Source organism: Sinocyclocheilus rhinocerous, unplaced genomic scaffold, assembly GCF_001515625.1.
Source record: "Sinocyclocheilus rhinocerous isolate Xijiao unplaced genomic scaffold, SAMN03320098_v1.1 scaffold991, whole genome shotgun sequence".
Taxonomy (NCBI): domain Eukaryota; kingdom Metazoa; phylum Chordata; class Actinopteri; order Cypriniformes; family Cyprinidae; genus Sinocyclocheilus; species Sinocyclocheilus rhinocerous.
In genome coordinates, this window is record NW_015654505.1 from 55,925 (window position 1) to 70,023 (window position 14,099).

General features: G+C 38.8%; 2 protein-coding genes across 6 annotated transcripts in view; both read right to left on the reverse strand.

Annotated features, from left to right (window-relative positions):
* LOC107717334 (MOB kinase activator 3B-like) overlaps nt 1-8,577 on the reverse strand; it is an 11,533-nt gene extending 2,956 nt beyond the window's left edge. Inside the window, exons 1-2 of the mRNA XM_016524036.1 lie at nt 8,528-8,577; nt 1,729-2,232 (exon numbers count right to left, since the gene is read on the reverse strand). Coding sequence (XP_016379522.1) covers nt 1,729-2,146 — 418 coding nt within the window. The 5' untranslated portion in view covers nt 2,147-2,232; nt 8,528-8,577. The remainder of the gene's footprint in view (nt 1-1,728; nt 2,233-8,527) is intronic.
* A 2,984-nt stretch (nt 8,578-11,561) lies between these two features.
* thap1 (THAP domain containing, apoptosis associated protein 1) overlaps nt 11,562-14,099 on the reverse strand; it is a 10,488-nt gene continuing 7,950 nt past the window's right edge. For 4 of the 5 annotated variants that reach the window (XM_016524044.1, XM_016524041.1, XM_016524039.1 and 1 more), the window contains exons 3-4: nt 12,499-12,871; nt 11,562-12,271 (exon numbers count right to left, since the gene is read on the reverse strand). In XM_016524044.1, coding sequence (XP_016379530.1) covers nt 12,225-12,271; nt 12,499-12,871 — 420 coding nt within the window. In that variant the 3' untranslated portion in view covers nt 11,562-12,224. Of the gene's footprint in view, nt 12,363-12,498; nt 12,872-14,099 lie in introns of all 5 variants that reach the window. The other variant, XM_016524042.1, reaches the window with a different exon arrangement.

Consider the following 14,099-nt stretch of genomic DNA (forward strand, 5'->3'; position numbering starts at 1 on the left):
CAAACTGCAAAAAAAAAAAAAACTGTCCATGAAAAACTTGGCAAACAAAAATGGAGAAATATATGGGAAACTCATTTCCAAACACTATTTATCAAATCAGAAAAACCAACCAACTGCAGGTACTAAAAAGATAACTCACTCGTTATAGTATGTACTGTACTACCTACAGCAGGTCTAAACATCACATCCTTTGTAAAACTTAACACTGAAGGGAATGAACTGAGAGATACTGAGAGAGATGCCATAAAACCACAGCGTCCTATAGAGATCCGATTAGAATCTGTGAAAACATTAGAATCAGCGATTGAGCCGATTGTGTGAAGTCAACTGGCAAACAAAATCTAGAATTGAGCAATTGGGAAAACCATCCAGAACTCTGCAAACATGTCCTACAGGTCCACAGGAACACAACAAGCACTGCCTACAGAGCAGAAACGGCCAATCAGCTTCTGGAAGTGGGTCTAATGCAGTTCTTATGAGGCGAACACAAGACGGCACACGCTTGTCTGTCTGAAACTGTACCTGATGCCAGACCCCGTCTACAGCACATTTCATTTTATTTAATTTTATTTATTCTTTTATCTTTATCTTCATTTAAAATTATGGATTTTACCTTCAATTATACACTATTTTTTTTTCTCTTTTATTTATTAATGGAAATTGACTTGCATTTCTCAATCTGTCTGTATCTGTATAATTGCTTTAGCAATATGAATGTACAAATATCTGTCATGTCAGTAAAGCACATTAAAACTGCATTGTGAGTGGATCTCAAAGCAGAGCAGGAGTGAAGAGTGCTGTGTTTCAGTATTTCAGCCGCTGTGGGTCACGACAGGGTTCGGTTACAACGAGAGCTGATGTGTCTGCAGGGCATCTGATGGCCTTGAATTATTGACAGCATGTCGGTGATTGTGTTCCTGTGAACGAGATCTCCTGGCCTCTCGCTGTGATGAATGACCCACAGGAACGACATGTGTATATATGATCACATAGAGGGTTACAGACAGGGTCACTATGTCCAAAGAAAAGCAATGGAAAACTCAATGGAAATGAATGGACTAATTACATAGTTAACAACCACATCTGGTCACACACAAATCAAAGTCAAAATCACTTGACATGAGGATCAGTGAGGCGTTTAGCATCATGATGCCTGCAGTGTTTACAGAGGATTTGACGATTAGCCTAACGGTCCAAAAACACAGGGATCATTACAAATAACAGCCCAAGATGAACTAGAACTTAACAAATCCATCACCAGGCAGAAAACTACAAGATGATCAGTTTCTCTGAATCGGGAGTGATTTAGACGAAATCCAGATGTGCTGCATGCAGAAGAGAACTGACTCTTCTTACAGCAGCTGTTTCACAAATGGCTTCATTAAACTTTGCAAATATTAAGTTTATTTGTTACGAATGCAACTCTATTAAAATCTTTCTCTTGAGAGAATCCACAGAACTACAGCTGAAGACCAACGGTAATGGTCACAGTCTGAAATGACCACTAAAACACTTTCGCAACACAGACGAACACTCATTTTTGAAATCCTTTTCTTTTAAACATCTGCAATTTCAGCAACAATATTATGCATACCAAACATAGTCAGAAGCTATATTTGTGACCCTGGACCACAAAACCAGTCATAAGGGTAAATTTTTGGAAATTGAGATTTGTACATCATCTGTTATGATATTTCAGTGATGCTGATGGAACAGGGAAACACTCACCGATGCTGGTGGGGAAGATGTCCTCGTTATTGATCTGCATCTCTATCCAGTCCATCAGCAGGTTCATGTACTGCGGCGCGGGCAGCGGCGTGGGCTTCTTGTACTTGTTCTCGTCCTGCCATCGGTACTCGTAGCGCGGGCCGCCAGACATCACCGGACAGCTCCTGTCCGTGCAGAACTCGCACACCGTGCCGTAGATGAGGTTGATGCGGTTGAAGAAGTCCACCACGTGCACGGCCACCCAGTCGTTCAGATCCTCGCCCTGCGGCAGCTTCACCGCCGCTCTCAGATCCAGCCCCGAGCTCAGAGACGCCTGCGCCCGCTTGTGCAGCTCGAAACGCTGTGTTCCCGGCTCGAACCTGCGCTTGGGCCGGAACGTCTTGTCCTTGTTGAACACCTGTTTGAGAGCGATGGACATGACGGGTCACAGATGGAGAGGAGCGACAGGGCGGGTGGAGGACCTTCAGTCAGAAGAGCTGATCCTCTGCGTTATGACATGCTCTCCTGAAACACAAACGAGCCTTGGGTCAGAACCGGCCCTCACACGCTGATGGATGCGTCTGTTTAGACTAACAAACACTCACAGTTAGTCAAACATTTGGCTGCACTTGACAGATTTTTATGTTTCTCGTGATCTTAAACACCTATCGATCTAAAGGTGCTTCTTCTTAAAAGCTTGAAATTAACTTTGTAGACAAAGTAGTGGATACTGAGATGTTCCTCCCTCAGTAGTGTGTAGAAAGCATTGTTTTGATCACTACATTATTCCCATAAGTACAATGTATTGACTTGTTTTTATGGCTTCCGGCTTCGCTACTGTTCGGATGCTCTTGCTTACTGCTCCGCGCTTTGCTCCCTGTTTATGTACATTTCTCAGATTTTTCCAAGATTTTAACTTCAGCAGATCAGCACAGTGCTCAAACAACACATTTTTGGCACAAACACTAAACTAAAAACTTTTTGGGACAGGAATAATACTACGAAAAAGAAGACTCTTTGCCTCCCACTGCCAGCAACTTACACGAGAGTGTGTGTGGTGAGAAAGAAAATGCCTCTTGTGGAATCTACTTGCTGCATGAACTGCCACAGACTTCTACAAAGGATTGCGGTTCTTGAAACAAAGTTACTTGCTGGACTTTCAAAACAGGTGGAACACACAGCAGACCATCATCACGGACCCCCTCAGCATACAGCCGGTGAGTCCCGTGAATCTCAACAGTTAATACCAAGAGTAGAGGAACAAGCCGAAACTGATCGACAGACTAATCGATGGCACAAACAGGGAGCGAGACCCAAAGGCAAATGCAAGAAAAAGAGCAATCTTGATAACACTATATTGAGCAACTATAGACCAATATCAAATCTTCCTTTTATAGGCAAGATTATTGAAAAGGTAGTTTTTAATCAGTTGAAGAACTACTTAAACTCAAATGGATACCTGGACAATTTTCAATCTGGTTTCCGACCGCATCACAGCACAGAGACAGCGCTCATTAAGATAATAAATGATATTCGCTTAAATTCTGAATCTGGCAAAATATCAGTGCTGGTACTACTAGATCTCAGTGCTGCGTTTGACACTGTCGATCATAACATACTACTAGAGAGACTGGAAAACTGGGTCAGGCTTTCTGGGATGGTAATCAAATGGTTCAGGTCATACTTAGAAGGGAGAGGTTATTATGTGAGTATAGGAGAGCATAAGTCCAAGTGGACGTCCATGACATGCGGAGTCCCACAAGGCTCAATTCTTGCACCGCTCTTGTTTAGCCTGTATATGCTCCCACTAAGTCAAATAATGAGAAAGAACCAAATTGCAGGTTCTCGATTCCCAACCCTACTTTTCAGGAACTTCACATTTTTGATTTAGCTAATATTTTTTCCTGAAGAAAGATATACTGATGAAAGCCAAAAAATTTTTGAGGGGGGGGGGGGGGTTAAAAATACTTTCAAAAATGACTTCAGAAAGATGGCAGCATCATAATATCATTTTTACACAGAGATTGGTAGGTCTGTTAGTAAAATCTGTTGACTTTAGCAATCTTTGTTGCATTATTTGCCAATGGTGACAGTTCAAAAATGGGGAAAGAGCACTTTTCAAGTTTTTTTTTCTCCAAAGTTTGCATGTTCAACAATCTGAATATGGAGCCTCATTGAGATCGCCATATCTCTGGGAATGAATGATACAGGGGCTTGAAAATGAAGATTCCAAAAGAAAAGTTTATTAAGAACTAGAATCTAAAATCATATTGCGATATTGTTAATACTTGAGTTATAATTAAGCACGCAAACTTTGGAAAAATAATATTTATGGCACTCAGACAGGCATGTTCAATGCAGTTGTCTTGACAGAAGGAAGCGAGACACATCTCTAGTTTCAACATTATTTGTTCTTCAGACATTCCTCTTTAAAAGAAAAGAAGTATCATATTTATGCAAAGTGACCCACATTTGGTTTTTGTGTCCACTGAAAATGTGTACAATTTAACGATTTCCTCCTGGAGCCATATTGAAATTCCAATATCTTTGGAACTGACACATATAGGGGCCTTAAAAATGATGCCAAAAGGAAAATTTGTTAATACCCAATATCTAAAAGGGCATTAAGAAATCTCTAATACTTCTTGAGTTACGGTCATGAAAACTTTGGAGAAAAAAACTTGAAAAGTGCTCTTTCCCCATGGAATGACCCTATATAATCCTGCAGAGCAGACATAAATCATGGGGGTCATTAAGTGAATCTGTTGCATCTGTTTTGCTTGAGGCCAATAGTTGTGTAATGACATCATCCTGAAAAGATTCTCCAGCACACATGCTGTTCGACAGATTTAACACCCTGTAAAACATCCATCTAAAATGAGATCCAAACCAAAAGACAAAGCTGGATGTCATAAGGTGTGATGTGAAGGGTTCAAAGCATTTACTTTCATGACATCTCTGTTGCACAAATTAAATCTCATGTGGTTGCAATCCTAAACACACTCCACATCGCTCTCATGGCAGGAGTCACGCGACCCATGTCCGGATCAAGGCTGTTTGGATTACTGTACTCATTTCTGAGAGGAACACAGGGACACATTCCCACACGCCAGCTTTATGACCTGATACCAAAACGCTAGGGATGTAACGATATCAAAATCTCACGATACGATAATATCACGATATGAAGACCGCGATGCCATATTTATTGCGATATTTAAAAAAAAGACAAATGAAGAATTTGAAAAAAGTGAAAATTTTGTACATTTTAAAATTAAATTATTCTATCTAATGCACTTTGAGAGTTCAAAATTAAGCGCTCCAACCCATGTTCTTAACTAAGAAAACTAAAGTCAGTGAATTGACTTGTAGCTGAACTTTAAAGGAGACTCAACCCTCTTTTTATTTGTGATATTCTGTCTCAGTCTAAATTACAGTCACACTGGTGTTTTAGGAAGCCAAACTAATTAGAATAGAATAATAATAATAATAATAACAACAGTGACAGTAATAGCCATATATTGTAAAACAATTGCACTGTAAAATAAATGAAAATTAATATTTCATAGGTATATTATTTTTGCTTTACATTACAGTAGGTTAATTACAATACTTCTTTCCTAATTTCTACACTTGAAAGAGATATTTTGAAGTTGGACGGCATTTAAACCGCTAGCTGTCAGCAATTCATACGTCACTTTAAACCTTTTATTTTGAAGTTAAACTCCAGCTTCAGTGAAAACAGGCTTACAAAAACACATCTCACTACAAATCTAGTGAAATGCTGTAATCATCTGCGAAAATAAAGCTTAACTGGTGTCTGTTGTGTTCCCAAACGCAAGCTAAACTCACAGAACGTGTGATAAAGGAGTGGACTGCATTCATTCAGTGTGAACGAGTCGTTCTGAGACGCAGAAAACACCGGATCACGAGCTGATCGTCTGAACCATGTGTGCGCTTCGCTTTGAAACCTGCAGCGAAAACAGACTTGATAAAGCCATATTGTGCTTTCGGTTTGAGTTCGTTTGACAGATACTGTGCCAAAGCATAATGCCTCAACACACAACTTTAAAGACTGTTTATGTTAGAATAAGAAGTTTAAATATATTTTAAAAACTACACTTTCGTTTCATATTGTCATGTGACCATGATAATATTGAGACAGTTTTGCTATCGCGATATCACAATATTAATAATATAGTTACATACATCCCTATGAAACACTCTGAGATTTGGCGCATCAGAACATTCAGTCAAACAGAAACAGCTCAAGACGACACCGTGACATTTTACAATTACAGCGAGCCGGCCATTATTAACAATCTGACTCAACCCATCCTTCACACCACATTTCATGAGCTCTGTTCCAAACAGAAAACATGAGGTAGAAGGAATAAAGGGATATCCTCATTCCTTACTAAACCTCTTGAAACCAGCCTGTTAAGATGCTGTACACAAACGGCCCAGTGTCTGATCCTCAAGACAGCATTCAGAAACACAGCAGGTCCTGGAGACACAGAACGAGGAGGACAGAGTCGAATGAAGGAGAGAAGTCGTATGAGCATTGAATGAGGGATTGAAGCGCCGCTGTTTCACAGAGACATGGAGAAAGTGCAGTGAAGATCAGCAGACAGTTTTACAGGAGAGAGCGCAGGCTGATGCTGGGTTTTGCCTGTTTTCTACATGTTACCAGTGAGTCAGTCTGTTTTCTTGCCAGTCAATGTTTAACTCTCATTATGTGCCCTAGTTTTCAAACAGGACAGATAACTAACCACACATTCTTGTGATCCGAGTCACTGCAGAAAAAAAAATCACAAAATGCGCAATTAGATCCATTTCGTTTTAATTGCTGTGGATAAAAAGTATCTGCAAACCAGCGAGTAATAAACATTCAATCTGTCCTATAGTAATGCTTTCGCAAACACTTTCATACAATGCAAATTAGGGGTGTGCCATATCATACCGTCCACGATAATGCCGGTATACATTTTTACATGATAAAAAAAAAGTGTCATATCGCGATATCAATGATATAGTGACGCGATGACGTATGGCGGATATAAGTTCCCTAGCGCGCACAACAACAACACCACAAACCCAACAGGTGTGTTCGACTTAAAGCAGCGCTGCGCAGACTGATCGGTGTATGACATCAAAGTATCGCGAGAGCGGTTCTAGAGAATGTTCGAGCGCACACTCTTACCGTCAAAAATAGGCGAGGCGCATATCTTTAGCAAAGCGACGCGGAGAGCCGCTTCTGGGCCGCTTCTGAAACGTGCCGCGGCGCCGCTGGTGTAAACACAAGCATTGACTAGAGTGGCCGCGTCAGAGCCCTAACGCCGCAGACGCGTGTAGTGTAAATTAGGGGTAAATAAGGGGTAAGTCACTCTCGCGGTATTTTGACGTCATACACCGATTGGTCTGCTTCAAGTCGAACACACAGCTGTTGCTGCAACCTTATGACAGCAGACTTACACTTCAAATTAGGTAGTCTGTCATCGATGACAGTAGCTCATTGGAAAAGGATGGAAAATGCCTTCATTTTGTTTGCACTAATAAATGCTGCTGCCTGCCAGCTGCAATCACCAACAAAAAATTGTTCCATGTTTTTTTTTCTATATCGTCATAAATATCGTTATCGCAAATATTCTTAAAATATCGTGATATAATTTTGAGGCTATATCGCCCACCCCTAAATGCAAATTAGGTGTGTTTTATCAGTTCACGTCTAATCAGGTTCATAATTACTGCCCAGATCCCTTCCTGATTAAAGCGCTGTTCAACAGGATCAAGGAAAGGAAATATAGCATAATACTATATGAAAAAGGTGTTCTATAATGGTCAGTACTTGTTTTCTAGGAGAAAAAGAACAGAAAAGGTCTGATAGTGATTCATGAAGAGGCCTTTTACCTACAGTATCACACGCATGTCAAAACACGCCACGCTACACTAACATCACACTGTTTCACTGCTTCTCAACCGGTTTGACCCACATTTTACATTGGACATCAAGCAGCGACCAGTACAAAATTAACAAAAATGATTATTAGTATCTTTTATTGCATAAACCCAGCAATACACAGATTCTACAGAGTACACAGGCTGACTTGCCTTTAACTGAAAACTGAGTGTTTAACTATTTTCCGTTTGCATTATTAACACACTATTTTCCTATTTAATGCTGTAAAGCTGCTTTGAAACAATCTGTATTGTTAAAAGCGCTATATAAATAAAGCTGACTTGACTTGACCAAAAACATTGTAGTTTTCCACTGTCCTTACAGTATGAGCATTTAATTCCTAACTGTTCTTTTTCAGTAGTTGGGTTAGTAGTAACAAAGACCCCTCATCTCATCTCATCTGCTAGTCTGTCTGCTGTAAACCTCACTGCAATAGAAGAATTCCTCTAGTTATGAATTAACACACTAAACCGAAGGAACAAAACTCACCTGACTAATGCAAAAGCTGCATACAAACCTCTCTAGACATTGACCCAGTGCCTTTAACTAATTAATTGAGTTCTTACATCACAAAGACTTGTTACTGGAGTAATATTTACACTTCTGTGTGAGGCAAAAAGGTGAATCGCTATTATCAATAAATGTTCTTTAGAAGTTTTATATCTCTGAAAGCTCTGTGTAGCTTTCAGATAATAATAATATTATACAGGACACATTCGTGTAATCCAGATCCCACAAACCCAACACTATCCCAAAACACTGTGAGTCTGACACGGGATGAAACGGCAAAAACACCGACTGATACTGTATCATCATACGAGAAGTTTGTGAAAATCCGAGAAAAGGTTGAGTAACACTTACCGAGCTGCTGCTGCTCCGAATGCGTGTGTGTGTGTGTGTGAGAGAGAGAGAGAGAGAGAGACAGAGAGAGAGAGAGAGACAGAGAGAGACAGAGAGAGAGAGAGAGAGAGAGAGACTTTTGACTTTTGAAAGCCACTTTAATTACCAAAAATATAAACCCATCATACATACATTAACATCATGAACACATTTTTACCCATCATATATTAATTAATATCATGAACACATTAAGGGAAGGGGGAAAAAATAAATAAATAAATAAAATTTCCATTCAAACATAAATCTTAAGAGATCCATCATCATCAATTCCACAGATACATTGATTTACTCCCCATACATTATTAAAAGTTTCTAAATCTTCCAACAAATGATAAAATGTATATTCTATTTTCAGTCTTGATTTTATTAAACCCTTTAAAATTAACACTGCATCAGTTGACCCCACACCACTGAGTTTACTTTTACGTGACAGCCATATTGCCATTTTGGCTTGTCCAAACAAAAAATTAATTAAAACATGAACTTGTTTTCTATTCCAGCAATATTTGGGTCCATAAATAAAAAACATCATAGAAAAAGCCTCCCCCAAAGTTTGACACCATTCCTCTATTTGAGCAAACAATTGCTGTAATCTCGTACATTGACAAAACAAGTGAAAAACTGTCTCTGTTGCTCCACAAAAAAGACACCCTTCCCCTACTTGTGGATCAATGTGTGCTCTGTGTCTGTTTGTAGCTATTATACCATGCACAATCCTCCACTGAAGGTCTCCAGACCTTTTTTCAATTGGAGGTTTGTACAAGGTCCTCCAGCTACCTTTAGGGGAAGCATCTAATCCAAAAAAATCCTGCCACTTAGACTCCTGAGAAACAATAATGTACAGTATGTGAAAAATAATGTGTTTTTTTTACTTTAAACCGCATAAACACATTTCATTACACCAAATACACAAAATAATGTTCTTTTTAGCAGCATCATATGACCCCTTTAATGACCGCTCTCTGATCTATAACATCTAACACACTCAGCAATGTATGTTTCCTAACGAACGCCTTCCTTGAATTACAAATGTGTTTTGTGTGTGTGTGTGTGTGTGTTTTGCAACAAGTAAAACAAGTCAATAACCGACCAACACTGTTATCTAGTGTTCGCATCGCAAGTTGTTTTTTTAACGAGAGGCTTAACTACAGCCATTTGAAGGTTTTTGGGACATATCCTGATTGAAGAGACACTTTTGGAAGTGAGCTGAACTGAATGAGGACATCACTGAATCATCAATGAACTGACTTCAGCTGGAAAAAATGATTGTTATTGTCCTCTTGCATTATTGAAACTATTTTCCTGTTGACACTGTAAAGCTCCTTTGACACAATCAATATTGTATAAAGCGCTATATAAATAAAGGTAAAAAAAATATATCCTAATGACATTGACAAATTAATAATATCCAGAAGAGGATCTATGACTTCTGGAAGCACCTCTTTTAGTAGCTTAGATTGAATAGGATCTATTGGCCAAGTAGGTTTTGATGAGAGAATGAGTGGAATTGTTTCTCAGGGGATCTATAGCACACTATCTGATGTGATACTGTAGTGGACTACAGGAATCAGCATCAAACAGATAAGAGAACTCCATTTACATATTTGATGGATGTGATTGATGTGAGCTGGATTTAGACCGTCATGAGACAGGTTAGTTTTAGCCACCCGCCCCACTCTCCACTACATATTTGGTTCACAACATTATTTCTATAAATATATCTATAAATAAAATTTTTACTTAAATGACCCAAAATAAAAAAATAATAAAAAAAAAATAAACTAAACTGGTTTCATAGCTCCTAGAAGAGAGTTTGTTTAATCTGATGGTGGAAAGGCATTGGTCAACTAACTATCTTCAAGGTTATGAGCAACACGCAGCATGTTAACAAACTTCATTTTTGTGATGATCAAAACACGGGTGTTGAGCTCATGCTGCTGTTGCGTTTACCCTCACACACATTCACCAGAGTAGTTACTACAGTTATTAGCCATCCTTTTCATAAACATTCCAATGATAGAGAAATCAAAGAGATTCTGAAAAAGACTCTTACACAGTTTGAATCATTTATCATATTTATTTGTTATGATCCCAGTGTAGTAATTCATATTTTGGAGGAAACTTTCATTATTGTGGTAAAGAGTTTTGTAAGGGTGGTGCCTTGGACCATATATACAGCTATTGACCATATATACAATCATCTTCCAATAAGTGTGTCAGTACAAGACCGTAATAAAGCGTGACATTTAGACGACACTGAAACTCATTCAAGCACAAGCTCAGCTCAAGAATGAGAGTGTTGTATTGAAACAGTCAAACACATGAACAATGCACTGTCACGTAAGGCAACTATGATTGAAGTTTTCCCAGAAAAAAAAATCTATTTTTATCCATATATGGCTTAAATTGATTCCACGATTATTAAAGTTTTGTAAATAATAAATGAATCAGTAAGGGGTGAAAAACAACAGCGAGCAGCTCAAAGCCCTTTGATATGTGACTCTAAGGCTACTGAAAATGTGTTTAGTGAAGTCCAGTTTGGTCATCTTAGTACATTAATCAAATCAAAACAAACTAGTCCGTATAAATTCTAGAGGTTTAAATTAGAAAAAACATTTAATAACTGAATAAACACTGATCTGCTGCCATTTCAACAAATCTGCAGATAATGAGAACCTGATTTACTGAAGCGTTTGTCACGGAGTCAGCATCAGCTCCAGCGTCGGTCGAGTCTCTCGTGCACCGGGGCTCATCTGGAGAGAGACAAATGCGTGTGATTTTAAGAATGAATGAGCAGTGGCGCCATCTAGCGGTCACACAGATTCACCACTGATCACATTAAAGGGGTCATATGATGCGATTTCATTTTTTCCTTTCTCTTTGGAGTGTTACAAGCTCTTGGTGCATAAAGAAGATCTGTAAAGTTGTAAAGACTAAAGTCTCAAATCCAAAGAGATATTCTTTATCAAAGTTAAGAGTCAGCCACACCTATATACAGTCATCTTCCAATAAGTGTGTCAGTACAAGACCGTAATAAAGCGTGACATTTAGACGACACTGAAACTCATTCAAGCACAAGCTCAGCTCAAGAATGAGAGTGTTGTATTGAAACAGTCAAACACATGAACAATGCACTGTCACGTAAGGCAACTATGATTGAAGTTTTCCCAGAAAAAAAAATCTATTTTTATCCATATATGGCTTAAATTGATTCCACGATTATTAAAGTTTTGTAAATAATAAATGAATCAGTAAGGGGTGAAAAACAACAGCGAGCAGCTCAAAGCCCTTTGATATGTGACTCTAAGGCTACTGAAAATGTGTTTAGTGAAGTCCAGTTTGGTCATCTTAGTACATTAATCAAATCAAAACAAACTAGTCCGTATAAATTCTAGAGGTTTAAATTAGAAAAAACATTTAATAACTGAATAAACACTGATCTGCTGCCATTTCAACAAATCTGCAGATAATGAGAACCTGATTTACTGAAGCGTTTGTCACGGAGTCAGCATCAGCTCCAGCGTCGGTCGAGTCTCTCGTGCACCGGGGCTCATCTGGCATCCAAGCGCATGGACTATTTCCACAAGTGCTAAAGGGTTTAGTTACTCTGACCGAATCAGATGAATTCAACGCTGCAAACGATCACACCTGAATCCTCTCACGCAGTTATTGAGTTAGTTCTGCTCTGAAGCGGACGATCCTCTCCTGAAACGACATTCGGTTCCACAAAGATCTGTGACTAGAACCGACATCGAGTCCTCCAGCAGCTAAACCTCCTTCTGTCCATCTGAACCTCCTTCAGTCAAAGAGAACACGTTCACACACATTCAGAACACAAGTCATGATTGACAGAAGAATTAAAACCCCTAAAGGAAAAGCTAAAACCACTTAAAACCGTGACTCTCTCTCGCGCGACTTCCCTCACAACGCACCGATGGTCTCTATTCCTTTCAGGACGTCGTAGATCTCTTTGGGCAGGATAACGTAGCTGTCTCCCAGCGCCGCGTCCCTCTGGACCTCGCTCATGGCTCTGAAGCGCTCCAGCTGCCTCTCCTGCCGCCTGCACTTCTGCTGCACCGTCTTCAGTCTCTTGCGCAGCTTCTCCATCTGCTCCTGCAGCTGCTCGATGCGTCTCTTCTGCTGCAGCGTGTCCTCCACCGTGTAGTTGTGGTCGCAGGAGACGAAGGCGCTGGTGTGGAGGTCCGGGCCGGGCTCGGCTTCAGACGGACACACCGCTGCATCACACAGCGGCAGGCTCAGAGGAAAGGCCAAGTCTGCGCTGAAGCTCTCCTCCAGAGACGCTGCCTGAGAACAACCCAGAGCAAACGATCAGCTTTACAGGGCTCATATTAGAGCGGGGCAAAAAACTGAAATCTCGACTTTTTCAGAACGTTTGACCAATTCTTGATTTCTACAATTTTAACTACCCTAGAGAAAAATAAATATACTAAAATACATTTGAAATACATTTATTTCATGCTAATTCATGTACTTGATAAAAATACCCTGCAATTGTACTTTTAGAATACTAAACTGGTATACTTCAAGTGTGCTAAATTGGAACAACTATTTTTGTACTTAATACACTTTAATAATGCTGAAGTAGTGCTGAGGTCCGACTACAGATATACTGAAGTATATTTGATTGTGCTAAACTTTAAATATCTTGACTGATTTTATTCAAAGATCATACAATCCTAATCAATAGTGACATTAAAACACATTTTAGGCTTAATATTAAGAAATGTGCATTGTGCACAAGTGATACTAAAATTAAGTTTAATTATAATTTTTTATATCATTAAGTCTCGAGTGATATGTCAGTAAATATGTTAATAGATTTGAACTATACTTAGTATGAAATAAATGTGTTTTAAATATATGACTTTTTTACTAGGGTAGTCAACTTGAATAATGTATCTACAACATGAATCAAGTAACTTTTTCTTTATTAACCTTCTAACTACAGAAAATTCTATTCCAAGTGCATCACACAATGAGTTGTCAACATGATGTAAATGTTATTCTTTGCAGAAAAGATGCATGAAATACCACTACATCTTGTACAAACTTGTCTTATACATATTATATGCTCAGAAATAATACGAGGAAAATGCTTTAAAAAATCTTTAAAAAAAGGTAATTCAAACTCAAAATGACTGAAGGTATAACACCAGCAGACTATTATTAACTATAAATGTTCTGTAAAAACAATGAACAGCAGCTTTCAGTCTGTCACCGTGATGCACACATGAAATATCAGTCATACCGCAGTATTGTTTACAGGTTTTTGTATTCGATTGCGCTGCTTTTCCATTGTTTTTCTGTGTAAACATTAGGGCTGGGTATCGATTCAGATGTCCCAATTCGATTCGATTCTTGATTTTTTGATTACATTCAGTGAATATAGTTTTAATACAAATGCTATTGATATTTCTAAAAAATTAACAGTAAACATCAGTTTACAAATGGCGAATTAATAAAAAGAAATTAAGAACCACATGCCTGTATTTTAAACCTATACTTTTTTTTT